Raw genomic sequence first — 15,783 nt, forward strand, 5'->3', positions numbered from 1 at the left:
GGGCTAGAGGTCTCTTAAGTGTTTACCTTGCTCACGTGTTATGTCTCCTGTCTCTTTTGTAGAGTTCTTTGCGGAGTTGGACAAGGTGATGGGCCCTTTGATCTTCAACACCAGCAGCATGACTGAACTGGTGCGCTTCACGCGGCAGGGCCTACACTGGCTACGGCTGGACGCTAAGCTCATTCCCTGAAGGACACTACACTCCACACACACACACCGTCCACCACAACGCACCGCTGCCCCTCCATGCACATGTGAACTTATCTGCCTCAGACATATCTATAACACTGTGTCCATTTTCTACACCAGCTTGCCAAAAACACTGAGCGATATGGAGCATCTTTGCACCTACGACTGTCCGACACGGAGGAGGATTCCAACTGCACAGATCTATTGGTACATTCTAGCTATATCCACTATCAGCGTTTTCCTTTGTCATATCTTTGGATTGTGCAAAGGAAAGCCATTTTTCTATTTGGCCCAATGCCTTTGTTGAATTATTATATATGAAACACACTAAATACATTTTATTCTATAGGCTATAAGCACATTATTCACATTCGGCTTTTAATGTGTTATTATTTTTACCAAAGTACCTCCTTCAAACCAAAGGTGCTTTAAAACTAAGGTCTGTCTCTTATCTTTTTTGTGCCTTGTATCAGATATACAGGGAACTAGAATATACCATACGTTGAAATGCAGATCCAGCCAGACATTTTAAATAATAATTTTAAGCTTCCAAACATGATTTTGGAATAGTACTGGACTCAAGCTGTGATCAGTGGGTTGAAGGCTGCACTGATGGTGTGTAAAGTGACGAGAGCTTGGTTTGCCTGACAGATATCCCTGACACATACACACATTACTCTAACAGTTGCCATTGAAGAAGAGGTAGCTTGCGGCTGACCATATTGGTGTTAGCCTGTGATGCACCATTCAATTGATTTTGTTTAAGTTACTTTCATCGTTCTGAAGCACCACAATATATTTCTTATCTGTCAATGAGTTCTTCCTATGAATTGCCCTGCGAGATGTTCATTTCTAAACAAGGTGTTATTGTTCCTTTTATTCCTTATAGATCTGTACTGGAAAGGGTTGCTGTTAGTGTATTTTTTTAAGGCACAGCAGGGTGTGGTTGTTATGGCAAATGTTATCCTTGGAACACAGTGTAATTATTTGTATAGTTTCTGCAAAAATTGCCCAGTGAAAGCAGGAAGTTAGTGCAAGGAATGACATAAATGCACTCGCATTTTAAGACCACAATTAACAATTCCTCTAATAATTGATGTAGCATACACGTTGGTGGTGCTCATTAGCCATACGCAGATTACATGAGTGTTATATTTCAGTCGAAAAATACATGGCCAATATAGATTTTATTTATGTACCAAGCAGTTGCTCTGTTCAAAGTGCTGTTCAAACTTTCAGATTAAAATGATAGAAAACGGGGTTGAAAGAGCTATGAGATGAAAAGTATTTCTATTGTATATGAAAATTTAATATTTAAATGTTTAAAGGTGATTACTGGGTTCTCTACATAGTATAATAGTAATTTGTGTACTACAAAACTTAAGTAATCTATGGTCTATATATTTATGGTACAGGTTATATAATATAACAAATTGCGCTAATGTAGTGGTAAACTGGCCTAATGTAGTGATAAACTGGCCTAATATTTACTTGTTCTTCTGTTATTTTGTATTGTCAGCAAGGCAAATGTGGACATAAGTGATTTTGAACAGGAAAATGTACTTAATTCATAAGTGGTATTGTGAAGGACTTTTCTTCTTAGCCCACTTACAGAATACAGATGCTGGAAACACTAGTACCTTTTCCTCCTCATTGGCTCCCTTGTCTTTAATTTGGGGAAAACTGTTATTTCTTCTTACACTCAAAGAGTAGAGGAAGATTGTTTTTATCTATGCAGGATTTTTTTTAAAACTAAAATATTTAAATCATTTTTGGGCTTTTAGTTTGAAATCAGGAATTTCCGCTCTTGTTTTTAACTGTCGGTCAAAACCTGTTTGGTTTGACAAATGTCCAATGCTTTTAGCTTGTGCATCATGCTTGTCCACTGAGTTACTGATATATGTGTATATATAGCTCTGTTTTAGTAACCAAACATGGATGGCTTTATGAAGCCATTTTATACCTTAAGCTGGAGGCCACTTTTCTCATAGATATTCCTCTGGGTGTGCGTGCTCGTGTAGCCACTCCTATGTTTTCATACACTGGTACACTTTTAAGTACAGCTTCAAGGCTTGTTCAATATATTTAGATGTACAAAAGATGATTGGGATCATTTTAACACTTCTCGTAAGTCTTTCACTCATATTTATTAGTTTTTCTGCCCCTTTCTATTTTGTGTAGAAGATATCATAGTATGGGTTTTGTTACATTTAAATATGGTCAGTATAATTAGTTATAACTTGAAGACATCCAGGGTAAAATAAAATGTTATGAAATTAAATAGAGACGTAACACTTGCATGTTGCTATTTAAATAGAAATTTGTACAAATTGTATATAAAACAATTCATTAAGGGAGAATTTTTACTACAGTTAAACATGTTTTTTTTATGCATCTGTGTCATTTAAGATGGATATGCACATTTGTGAACATCTGTGTCATTTAAGATGGATATGCACATTTGTGAACATCTGTGAGCTTTCTTCCAAAATGTAAGCGATGACACAAGTCTTTGAACCATATCAATCATTGTTACTGTATTGTATGCCATGTCTCCTGCTCACCATTCTGTCATCATTGTCATCATCATCAATGTCTTTAGAATCCAGTGCTAATGTATGTTCTGTATTTGATATGGAGACATGTAAATCCATTAAATGTATATTGTTGATCAGATTGAATGGAAGTTGGCGTGAGATGTTTTTTCTTTTGATCAACTGTACATCTCTACTGCATGTGAGAAAGCTGTTTCCCTTTTGAAATGGATCTGAGATGTCTTTTGAATGAGAGGTATTTCTCTGTTAAGCAGTTGTAGAAGTTAATACAGTCTGTTGCGCTTCATTTTTCTCAGACCATCAGCATACAAAGTACAGCAGTCTAAATTGGGTTAGTTTTAAAATATTGAGAACCGAGATATATATATTATGGATGCAATATTAAGTAATGGTACTCTTTTGAGGCTGTTATTCAAACTTGGAATAACATGTCATTTAAAATGGTGAAGTATTACTTGTTACTAATGGGATTTGAGTCTGTCTGAATATTCTTTGTATTTTGCCTTATTGAGAATAAAATACGGTATTTCAATTGACATGTGTCCAATACATAATATCAATATACAGTACTTGTAATTTACTTAAGAACGTAATTTTGATTGCATGTAGAAACCTTACATTCATTGATCACAGCCAATTTTAGTGACACAGGGTCCTTTCTGGTCTCTGGCTTCTTAATTCCGCAAAATGGTACGAAGCATCATCTGGATATGTGTGCAACAAAAGTTAAACATTCACCTGCTACCATTTCTGTCAAGCCCTGTACCCATACAGAAGTTCACTTTCCTCATTGACTTCCCAAACCTCGGCCTTGTCGCAAGCTTTCCCTTAAGTCTCGCGATGTTGCACCTCTGGGTTTAGAAACGTATTATATTGCAATTTCTTGACCCCATACCGTACTACCTTTTTGATTATAGCATCAAATTCATGAAAAAACGGTCATATAATATATAAAATTGTGTTTGTGTATTGATTTGCTCATACTTGATTCCTGTTATCAAAATATGTTGACGGTCAAATGTTAAACACATCGCCGAAATGTTGAACTAGCAACAACTCCTACAGTTAGCCTGCTCAAGTTGACTCGGACTCACCCAACGGTTGTGTTTATTTTTTATTTTGAACTTTATTTTGCCAGACAGTACTTTATCAAAATGCAAAATATATATTTTTTGTAGACTCTCGACGTGACGTATACAGATGGTGAGAGTTGTGGTTCGTGTTTGTAGTTCTGTCGTTAGTAATGATACGGTTGTAACTTTTCGCCTTCGCACTTGGTAAGTGAATTCACTGTGAAACACGTACATTTTAATGAGCGGGTTTTCATGACTTCGATAAAGCAAATTTAAGGTTCATTATTTGCCAACAAAGCTAGGAGCAAAGAAGCGTCACTTTCATACCGTAGCCACACCGTGGACATTAATTGTCATGTCACTACATTGACTGTGTCTGTCTTGGTTTGGAGACCGTCTTCGAATTTAAAAAAAATGTGGTGCTTTCTGGTCTGCCTGACAAAGTCCACTGGTCATTTGAGTGGAATATTCCCAAAACATATCCACAGCCAAAGAGCTGCATCTGTACGGTAACTTTCTCTGTAAGTGATTTAATAATATTGTTGGGTCCTCAGCATTACAGCATGTGTTTAACTATGCTAGGTTGTGCATTACTGAAAGTATTCACAGTAGTTTGTATAGCTCTAGTGTACAAAAGCTCTTAAAATAATTAACTTTCAACCCACATTTCTCTGGTTGGTGAACAGTAACCCATTTGTGCCACGGGAATAGACGCTGATGTTCAGATTCTATGTTCACATTTCCCAGTACATCAATGGGGCTGTGCTCCGTGCCATCCAGGACCTCTATATCAGGTTGTGTGAAAGGAAGGCCCGGAAAATCATTAGACTCCAGCCACCCAAGCCATAGAACAGCAAGTGGTACCGGTGCCTCAAGTCGGACACCAACAGGTTCCTGAACAGCTTCTATCCCCAAGCCATAAGACTGCTAAATAGCTAACAAAATGTCTACACAGACTAACTGAGTTGACCCTTGTATTGTATTTGTTGCGCTGTCTTTATGCACACTCCCAGGATTCTACACACTCACGCACACTGACCGACACATAACCTACACACACATTTATACTGAATACACACATATAAAATCATCCTATATGCTGCTGCTACTCTGTTTATCATATATCCTGATGCCTATTCACCTTATCTTACGTCATTAAAAATAACAATGTTCTTAACTGACTTGCCTAGTTAAATAAAAGTTAAATTAAATGACCCCTATACATTTCTACAGTGCCTTCAGAAAGTATTCACACCTTGACTTTTTTCACATTTTGTTGTTGTTACAGCCTGAATTTAAAATAGTTTAAATTGAGAATTTGTGTCACTGGTCTACAAACAATAACCCATAATGTCATGGAATTATGTTTTCATAAATGTTTACAAATGAATGAAAAATTATAAACTGAAATGTCTTGAATAAATAAGAATTCAACCCTTTTCTTATGGCAAACCTAAATAAGTTCAGGAGTAGAATATTTCTTAAGCCATATAAGTTGCATGGACTCACTCTGTGTGCAATAATAGTGAATTCTGAATGACTACCTCAGGAAACCGCTCAGGGATTTCACCATGAAGCCAATGGTGACTTTAAAACAGTTACAGAGTTTAATGTCTGTGATAATAGTAACTGTAGTTACTCCACAATATTAACCTAAATGACAGTGAAAAGAAGGAAGCCTGTACGGAATAATACTATTCCAAAACGTACCTCATTTTTGCACTAAAGTAAAACTGTAAAAAATGTGGCAAGGAAATTAACTTTATGTGCTGAATACAAAGCGTAGTGTTTGGAGCAAATCCAACAGCAGGACAATAACCTAAAACACAAGGCCAAATATACTCTGGAGTTGCTTACCAAGATGTCATTGAATGCTCCTGAGTGGCCTGGTACAGTTTTGATTCAAATATGCTTGAAAATGTATGGCAAGACTTGAAAATGGCTGTCTAGCAATGGTCAACAACTAACTTGACAGAGCTTGAATAATTGTAAAAAATAATATGCAAATATTGTACAATCTTGGTGTGCAAAGCTCTTAGAGACTTACCCATAAAGTCTAATCGTTGCCAAAGGTGATTCTAACATCTATTGAGTCTGGTGGGAATACTTATGTGAGTGAGATATGTCTGTATTTCATTTTCAACAAATTGTTTCACTTCGTCATTATAGAGTATTGTGTGCAGATAGATGAGTTGAAAGAAAAAAATATATTTAATCAAATTTGAATTCAGGCTGTAACACAACAAAATGTGGAATAAGTCATGGGGTATGTATGAATACATTCTGAAGGCACTGTACCTCTACCACTCCAGTATCTCTGCACATTGTAAATATTGTATTGGAACTGACCCTGTAAATATATTACTTACTTCCCCATGTTCTTCTTATTTTTTGTGTTTTTGTTCTACCTTATGTTATTTTTAGTAATACTGATTACTACATTGTTGGGTTTAGAGCTAGCAAGAAAGGCATTTGACTGTACTTGTGCACGCAACATTAAAACTTGAAACCTTGACTACAGTTGGTCTTTTGTTATGGTGTGTAAGAAACCTGCAGTTGTTGCTTTTTATACAAGCATCCCATAGACATTTCATAAAACCATTAGCTTTTATAACCTATTCATATGGGTTGGAGATAAAGAACATCTAAACTAACTCCCCTTAATGTTTGAATAAGTTATTTGAAATAAGATAGTAGAATTCTAAGTCATACTTCATGACTTGCAATCAATTTGTAAAGGGAATATTTAATAAAAGGACTAATATTCAGAAAGCTCCGCCCACTCATCTGCTCATTGGTTGGGCTGGAATTCTATTACCTGTCAGACTTTCCTGTGTGGCTGTTAAATGTAGCCAGTAGCTATACGGGAAGCCTATTAGCTGTGGTTTTTTCCCCCTCAAAAACCGTTTTATTTAATATTTGAAATGAGGGGAAACGGTTTTGTTTTTATTCAGTTTGAGTTAAAAATAAGAAGGTGAATCATACCTGAGCGACGCAAGGATTCGCAGATGCCTTCAACGTCGATCACCCAGGTATGTGTGTTATTATGAAGTTTAGCAGGTGTGTCGGTTTCGCTGTATTCTCTACCAACTTGTTTCAGTCCTGGTCAGGAAATTCTTTGCAGTTTAGCGTTTTTCGTCATGAATCTTGTTCTGGAGGCAGCTCTGCAGAGTGGTCACCAGTTGGCACAGCCACAAAGTCATAAAATCAGATTTTTAACCTAACCATACAGTTTGACTATAGCTCCCAAAAATTACACTTGATGTATCATCAGTTGTGAAATGCTTTCGGAATATTTCCCAAACTCTATATACATAAATATAATGTAGCGTTTTAGTTATAGTGATGTTTATTAAATCGTGAAATTACAGAACTACACTGTGTAATTGTAACCATCCAAATAAAACTTTTCGTTGTATAGCTAGGCAGATGGCTTACAGTATTTTCAGATGATCATAGCCTGATTGATAGCACTAAGGCATTTGAGATCGATAATTCATTGTGCAAAGGAAGCATGTTTGTAATAGTCTGGTTGACACCAGCTCTCGAGTAGTCACGTGGTTCGCGTCAGCCAGGCTATTTGTAAATCATCCCAAAACAATATATTGATCACATTCACTATACCATTTACTTATTTGGGGTTCAAAGCGAAGCTGTTATTCCCCTTGACATGGTCAAATAACTGAAGCATAGATTGGGAACGTTTGTTTCTAATTTGACACACAAACTAGAGGCCATTAGTAAATTCCAGACACGAAACTACCTTGAACTTTCTTCATACTGGACACAGACATAAAATGGTATCCCCGATTACAGAGTGAGCCTGTCTGGTGGTTTACACAGCCTACCCACCCGTGAGTAAGTGTGGTCTCTGACAGGGGTAGGATTAGGGCCACGAGCTGGAGAGCTTGGTGGGGTAGAAGCCTCACCTTCAGTTGGCTCATTTCTCAATTCTGCGCCCCTTGCCCGTAGGCCTGGACTATGATCCAGCTCACCTAGGTGAGTGTATGGCGTGTTCTGGTTTGTTGTCTGCTCTGCTATGTGCAGATCCACCTGACTACAATGATAGAGGGAGCCACCAACATCCACCAGGTAAGAACATGGTGCAACTCTCTGTAGGCATCTTCCCAGCCTCCAAAGTCCTGTGTTGTCTCCCGGCAGAGGTTTCATCCTTATCGTTTCACCTCCAGCTCTGGTAGGTCTCGAGCAGTCCGGTCGTAGAAGCACTTAGCGAGTTGCTTTCTGTGGCGCCAACCATGACGCAGGGCTCAAGTAGCTTGTTAGCTATGGGGATTGTAGTTTGGACAGCTGGGGTGCTGCTTTGACTGTGGTCCTCCACTGTAAGATGGCTTTCCAGGGGTCGTCGCTGTCATGCAAGGCCTTGGGTAACAGGTTTCTATCAGGGGTCGTCGCTGTCACGCAAGGCCTTGGGTAACAGGTTTTTATCAGGGGTCGTCGCTGTCACGCAAGGCCTTGGGTAACAGGTTTTTATCAGGGGTCGTCGCTGTCACGCAAGGCCTTGGGTAACAGGTTTCTATCAGGGGTCGTCGCTGTCACGCAAGGCCTTGGGTAACAGGTTTCTATCAGGGGTCGTCGCTGTCACGCAAGGCCTTGGGTAACAGGTTTCTATCAGGGGTCGTCGCTGTCACGCAAGGCCTTGGGTAACAGGTCTCTATCAGGGGTCGTTGCTGTCATGCAAGGTTTTGCGTAAGAGGTTTTTTGCAATCTTGACAGCTGACTCTGCCTTGCCATTTGCCTTTCGGTGCCTTGGAGGTGAGGTCACATGGTCAAACTCTCATTCTGAGGCAAAATGCTTGAACTGTGCAGTGAATTGTGGGCCATTGTCCATGATGACCTTGTCAGACTGGCCTTGCCTTGCAAACTGCACCTTTCAGTGCTTTATGACTGTTTCTGCAGACAAGTCAGGGAGCAGTTAAATTTCCTAAAAGTCAGAGTAGTGATCAACAATGAGAAGATATTCAGTCACAGACAAAAGGACTAAGTCCATGCTGATGATTTGCCAGGCTCTTGTGGGCAGTTCATATGACATCATGGTTTCCTTTTGCTGTTTATGAGCGTACTTGTTGAATTTTGTACAGCTGCTGACAACGTCTTTAATTTCTGCATGCATGTTGGCCAGTATAATGTTTCATGTGCCTGGCGATAACATGCGTCACCTCAAACGTGACTGGAGTGTATTCGAGCCTGGTTCCTCTCTAGGTTTCTTCCTAGGTTCCGGCCTTACTAGGGAGTTTTTCCAAGCCACCGTGCTTCTGCATTGCTTGCTGTTTGGGATTTTAGGCTGGGTTTCTGTACAGCACTTTGTGACATCAGCTGATGTAAAAAGGGCATTATAAATACATTTGATTGATCTCTGGATGTAGTGATTTGGGGATAATGACCATTTTGTTCCTGCTGTAGCAAACCGATAAGTGGCTTTTAAGTTGTGCTTTTGCCCTGCTCGGTGTGTAGCTGATGTACATCTCTGGTCCTGACGACCTTCATGCTGTAGTTTTGTAGAGTAAGGAGTATGCTTTGAAGCCTCTTGAACGCCTTGAGGAGAGGTTTACTGAATATGGCAATGAGTGGTTTGTGGTCAGTTTCAGCGTTGACCAGCTCTCGGCCATATAAGTAGTGCTGTAAGCACTGGCAGGAGAAGACGATGCTGAGGCACTTTCTCATCGCGCTTGCTTTCGTGCATGTCAGCATCCAAGTCCACTTTGGCTGGAGTCAGGCTTCATAATGTCATAGTAGTGCAACACTACCATGGATGAAGCCAGAGATGTAATCTCCTGCACCACGGCCTCTTGTTTGGGTAGCCAGTGCCATGGTGTGTCTTTGTCCAGCAACCGGTGCAGATGCTCGTGGACTGCCGATAGGTGTGACTGAACTTTGCAAGATAATTTGCGACGCCGATGAGACGCTACACTCCTTTTGCATCGGACGAGTTTGGCATGTTGACGATTGCTCTGACTTTGTTTGGGTCCGGCTTCAGGCCTTTGGCCGAGAGAATGTGGAAGTCTTTCACCTTGAAGCTGCGCATTGGCCTGAAGAAGCTGCAGTTAACTGATTGGCAGCACTCCATCTGTACCAAGAGCTTCACATTGTGGTAGCGTTCTGCTTCTTCGTCTGTCATCACAGTCTATGATCAGAACATCATCAGCGATGCATTCAATGCCCTTGAGCCCTGCCAGTGACTCATGCTGCTTGCATTGGTATTCCTCAGGCGCCACTGAGACACCAAACGGGAGCTTAAGCCAACGTTTCCGACCCCAGGGGGTCCAGAAGGTAGTCACAAAGATGCTCTCTGCGTCCAGCTTGCATTGCAGAAATGCATCTCGTGTGTCCACCAAGGTGAAAGTCTTGGCATTGGGAAGCTTGTAGAGGACATCCACCAGTGTTGGCATGAAGTAGTGTGAGCGTTTCAGTGCTTGGTTCAGATGCTTTGGGTCGATGCAGACCCTCCGCTTCTCTGGCTTTTTCACTAAGACCATATTGCTGATCCGGTTAGTTGGCTCAGTCACAGATGTCATGTGGCCATTGGCCTCATACTTCTTTAGCTGGGCCTTCTTTTAGCTGGGCTTTCATTGCAATAAGCACATTGTGAGAAGCACACTGGGCTGGAGTGACTCTCTCATCCAATTCAAAATGTACCTCCCCAGGTTCCTATGCAACGGCCCATTGAATACATCGTCATATTTGCTGAGTAGCTGTTCTTTGGACAGGGGTCAATGCTGGACATGCTCCACGATGTGCAGGTCATTTGGTACGGTGAACTGCATCAGTCCCAGGTGTTCACGTGTAGAGCCTGAGAGGAGAGGATGTTGACTGGTTTTCACAATCTCAAACTCCAGCTTGTGTTTGTGTCCCTGAAATAACACGTTAGGTCTCAAAGATGCTCATTAGCTCTCCTGAGTACAGATTTAGTCTAGTATCACTGGGCAAAATATACATGTTGTCTTTGTAGCTCATTACAATGCACGTAGCACCGGAATCCAGTTGACATTATTGCAGCTTGTTGTGTAAACGTACTGTCACAAACCATTTATTCCCTCTGAGTGTACAGCCTCAATGGATTCATGTATGTAAATGTCACTCAATGTTCTGCTCATCAACACAGGGAATCTCAACCTCACTCACCCTTTTTGCTTTTTGAGACACTTTTGCAACGTGATTATTAGTTCCACAAGCTCTGCATGGTTTTCTGTAGGCAGGGCAGTACTCTTTGCCTCATGCGTGTGCATTTCCACAGTATTTGCATGCTATAGGGCTGTCTGTTCACTGTTCATGATGAATTACTCTGCCTCCATTGGTTTTGTCTGCCTGGCAACAGCATGAGCGTCGGTACGTGGGGATTAAATTCCATTTCTCTCATGTCAGTGATTCGGCAGTGCTAATGTTAAGCCTCTCTCTCTTCCTAGATGCCATCTCATGCAAATTCATTTTAGATTTAAGTTATGCAGACATTGTGATTAGTAGATCTGTATAATCACACATTGTTGCCCTATTATATGGTCTGAACGTAGTGAAAAGTGGATATTTAATTATTTTGGAATACTAATGTGGAGTGTACCAACTGAGATTTAAATCAACATGGTAATGTTTTCACTGATTGCACAAAGGAAAATAGTTCATACATTATGGAGCGCTTGCTTTGCTATCCAACTGATCTTGTGTCCTTTCTGACATCCTGTGAACCCCGTTCATTGCTGTTCGCAGCTATATTGGTGTGAATTATGAGTTTATTGTATTCTAACTAAACTATGGTGTAGTTGTGTAATAATAGGCCAGTCTATCAACATCTCTAATTGAAGGAATGCCGTCACCTTAGAGCTAGTTAAATAATGTAAGGAGGGCACAGGGGTTTTGTCCTGTTGCTGAAACAGTCTCTCTTTGTCCTACCAGAAATGTCCAGGAACCTGCAGGTGCCTTGGTGGAAGAGTGGGGTAACATCTCACAGCAATAACTGGCAAATCTGGGGCAGTCCATGAGGAGGATATGCACTGCAGTACTTAATGCAGTTGGTGGCCACACCAGATTCTGACTGTTACAGCCCCCCCTGCTTTGTTCAGGGATACATTCCATTTCTGTCAAATGTCTGTGGAACTTGTTCAGTTTGTCTGTTGTTGAATCTTGTTATGTTCATACAAATTTTTACACATGTTAAATTTGCTGAAAATAAACGCAGTTGACAGTGAGTACTTTTTTTTTTTTTTTGCTGAGTTTGTCCCCACAGTGACTGTAAATAATGTCGTCAATGCACTTTTTAATGAAGCTGACTACTCTGGAGTGCTTCTACACCTGCATACACCTACACCTGCATACACCAAACAAGGGCACTGCGTTCATCCACCTCTGGCCTGCTCGCCTCCCTACCACTGAGGAAGTACAGTTCCCGCTCAGCCCAGTCAAAACTGTTCGCTGCTCTGGCCCCCCAATGGTGGAACAAACTCCCTCACGACGCCAGGACAGCGGAGTCAATCACCACCTTCCGGAGACACCTGAAACCCCACCTCTTTAAGGAATACCTAGGATAGGATAAGTAATCCTTCTCACCCCCCTTAAGATTTAGATGCACTATTGTAAAGTGACTGTTCTACTGGATGTCATAAGGTGAATGCACCAATTTGTAAGTCGCTCTGGATAAGAGCGTCTGCTAAATGACTTAAATGTAAATGTAATGTAAATGCATTGCTTGCTGTTAGGGGTTTTAGGCTGTGTTTCTGTACAGCACTTTGAGATATCAGCAGATGTACGAAGGGCTAAATAAATACATTTGATTTGACTTGACTACTGATGTGGTAAACTCCTTAATATTATCTATCGGGTGAATCTCTGAACATATTCCAGTCAATGCTAGCAAAACAGTCCTGTAGCTTAGCATTCGCTTCATTGGACCTTTTCCCTATTGATCACGTCACTAGTACTTCCTTTGTTTAAGGTTTTGCTTGTAAGTGTGAGATATGATTTGCCAAATGGAGGGCAAAGAGAGCCTTGTATGCGTTTGCTTTTACTTTACAAACACAATCTTGAGTCTTGTCGCCTCTAGTTGCACAGGTGACATACTATGCATTAAAACCACAGGCCATGAGAAACGCTACCACGGGATATGTATTTTCTCGTTTGCTTATGGCCCTATACAGCTCGTTGAGTGAGAGAGAATAGGAGGAAGAAAGACCACTGATTTCAAAGTTAGATGTCAGTGTAAATGGAGGGCTGCAAAGCTGTCACATGAGAAATGGAACTTCACTGTGGACATGTGACACGAGGCTTGACCCTGCAGATCACATGGAGGGTCCTTTGGGTACAAAGGTGACTCCATGACTGATAATCTCACCTGGCAGGGTCTATGCTTACTCCATGTCCATTTGTTCCACGAGACATAAGAACCCCCTTTTTTTTTTTTCAATCACAAAAGGGATTTGACAACAAGCCAGCCTTAGTCTAGATGAGAGCCTGAGTCCAACTGCAAAGGGGAACTATGATTTAAAGATGAGGAAGGGGTGCATGGATCTTCAATGAGACACTGACTCTCTTTTGAGAAGCACAGTGCTTCCTGAGAACTGTAGGTTGTGGTAGACTTTCTCCTGTCTCCCAAGCGTGTATGAAATGTCATACATCCTGGTCTCCTGCAGCGGGCCTCTGTCAGTCCCAATCTCTCTCAGGGAGGTACACTTAACACTCACTCTGGAGAAATTCCCCCATACTGCACCTTGTCTGAACCAATCAGCAAGAGCTGCTGTTAGGGTCATTATTCCTGCAGTGATGCGTCATGGAAGTGAGATGACTCGATATCATCCTCAACACACAAGACCATTTTGGACAGTTACATTGATCCCCTATCATAATTTTAGTGAGTTTATTACAAATCGAGTGACTGCTGGTAGAGAACTCTTAAGATTGATTACGACAGTTATCTTTGTTTTCCTCCTTATGCCAGTCAAGTAATGTGCAATGGCAGATGCCGTGAGTACATCAATATTGTGTCAACCATGTCATCAAAGACGCGGTCCATTATATATATACAGGTTTCACAAACAAGCAGCCTTCTACATTCCACTCTGTTAACAATAATTAACTAATCTTCACTTCTTCTACCTCTAAAGGAGAAAAATCACCAAAACGTTTGTCGGTCTGCACATCGCGCCGTTCGTTCGCTTGCTATCGGCGCGATGTGTTACAGGGACCACCCACCATTAGAGACCGATAAATGTCATTTTCGCCCCTTTTTCTAAATGTAGAAACGGTTTGAACTCTGTTTGCTTTTAAAAGGTAGGAAGCATGAGTTTTTACTTGCCAATGGAACAACACAGTGTGGTCAAATACTTTAACTTTAGTTGTATTCATGATCTGGTTACCTATATGTACAAACAGTTATGTTTTTGGGTAATTACATAGGTTAATAAATATCTTCTAAACTACCCACAATGCACTATTTCTTGGATGGTCCCCAGCCATCAATTTATTAGTCTCTGCTCTCTCTTTGCTTTGATCAGTGGTTGTCTTTTAAGTAGATTTGTGTTCGTTGTTCAAGCTAGTCTCCAGTAGTTGGGCTCTAGCTTGCTGACCATATCCGTGGTGGTTGGCTGGGCTAATCGCTACACTACATGACCAAAAGTATGTGGACACCTGCTCATCAAACATCTTATGCACGCTGACATGGTCACCAGGTGTACGATGTTTCCTCTGACACTTGTGTGGCTGGCTTCTGGGTCAAGTGTGCATTCTGCGGCTTGGTTGGGTCGTGTTTCGGAAGATGCATGGCTCTTGACCTTCGCCTCTTCAGAGTCCGTACGGGATTTGCAGCGATGAGACAAGACTGTAACTACCAATTGGATACCACGAAATTGGGGTGTTAAATATATACGTAAAATATAACGCTGCTGGGTTTTCTCAAGCTCAACAGTTTTTCCCCGTGTCTATCAAGAATGGTCCACCACCCGAAGGACATCCAACCAACTTGACACAACTGTGGGAAGCATTGGAGTCAACATGGGCCATCATCCCTGTGGAATGCTTTCGAAAGCTTGTAGAGTCCATGCCCCGAATAATTTGGACTGTTTTGAGGGCAAAAGGGGGGATGCAACTCAATATTAGGAAGGTGTTCTTAATGTTTTCTACACTAAGTGTATTATGCACATAGCTACCTCGATGACCTCACTCCTGCACATTGACTCCGTACTGGTACTTTGAGTATGTAGCCATGTTATTTTCTACTTCCTGTACATAGCTATGTTATTTTTACTCTTGTTATTCCTTGTCGCTATTTATATATTTTTCTAAATGGTTTATCTTTTAAATACTTCACTCTGTTGGTAAAGTACCAGCTAACTATTAGTCTACACCTGTTTACCAACAACGTGACAAACTCAATTTAGATGTTATTTTCCCCCTATTTTTTTTTTAACCTCTTCTCATCTGTTCTCTCATTTTCATTTCACACAGTTCAGGCGGTGTTGCATTGTGGTAATGCTGTGGGGTGAAGTTGAATCTCTATGGGTTCTGTTTCACAGCTTTCTCCCTCTCTTTGCCTGGGCTCTGTATGAAGGAACCCAGTCAAAATTAGCCACGGTGGCAGACTGCACACAATGGAGATTACAAATCACTTGACTCTTCGGAACGATGGTTAAGATTTTTATTAAAGAAGCCATTATGTGGCTTGAAGGAGTCTAATTTCATCATATGATGGTTTTACAGTGAAGTTGGCGGCATACAATGGGAATAAATTGAGAATCAGGACTGTGGCTGGAGGTGGAGCTGTAATTAAGGGGACAACATTGTCATTTTTTCAGGCGTCTGATTGTGATGGGGGTGTGATTTAAGCACTGCTTTATCGCTAATGAATACAGTGGCCAACTGAGAGCAGAAGAATCCCTGCTTATATCCTTGTGACGAGTGGCCAACAATCGCAGGAATTCTGCTTCTCATCAGGAAGCAGACTGATGATGTAAAAACAGCCTGTCAAT

At 40.9% G+C, this 15,783-nt stretch overlaps 2 protein-coding genes and 1 long non-coding RNA gene across 7 annotated transcripts in view; all 3 read left to right on the forward strand.

The window, feature by feature from the left end:
* The window catches only part of LOC118373499 (AF4/FMR2 family member 4-like), a 29,990-nt gene extending 26,710 nt beyond the window's left edge, over positions 1–3,280 (forward strand). For all 4 annotated transcript variants that reach the window (XM_052529468.1, XM_035759633.2, XM_052529467.1 and 1 more), the window contains one exon: positions 63–3,280. In XM_052529468.1, coding sequence (XP_052385428.1) covers positions 63–190 — 128 coding nt within the window. In that variant the 3' untranslated portion in view covers positions 191–3,280. The remainder of the gene's footprint in view (positions 1–62) is intronic.
* Positions 3,281–3,617: 337 nt separating this feature from the next.
* LOC127933083 (uncharacterized) lies at positions 3,618–6,332 on the forward strand. The gene is made up of 2 exons (XR_008147306.1): positions 3,618–4,338; positions 4,565–6,332. It is a non-coding gene; the product is annotated as an uncharacterized LOC127933083 (long non-coding RNA).
* A 336-nt stretch (positions 6,333–6,668) lies between these two features.
* Positions 6,669–15,783, forward strand: part of LOC118373492 (protein Shroom3-like) — a 32,744-nt gene continuing 23,629 nt past the window's right edge. For both annotated transcript variants that reach the window (XM_035759625.2, XM_035759627.2), the window contains exon 1: positions 6,669–6,849. The gene's annotated coding sequence lies outside the window, so the exon portion shown is untranslated. The remainder of the gene's footprint in view (positions 6,850–15,783) is intronic.

Source organism: Oncorhynchus keta, chromosome 11 (assembly GCF_023373465.1).
Source record: "Oncorhynchus keta strain PuntledgeMale-10-30-2019 chromosome 11, Oket_V2, whole genome shotgun sequence".
Taxonomy (NCBI): domain Eukaryota; kingdom Metazoa; phylum Chordata; class Actinopteri; order Salmoniformes; family Salmonidae; genus Oncorhynchus; species Oncorhynchus keta.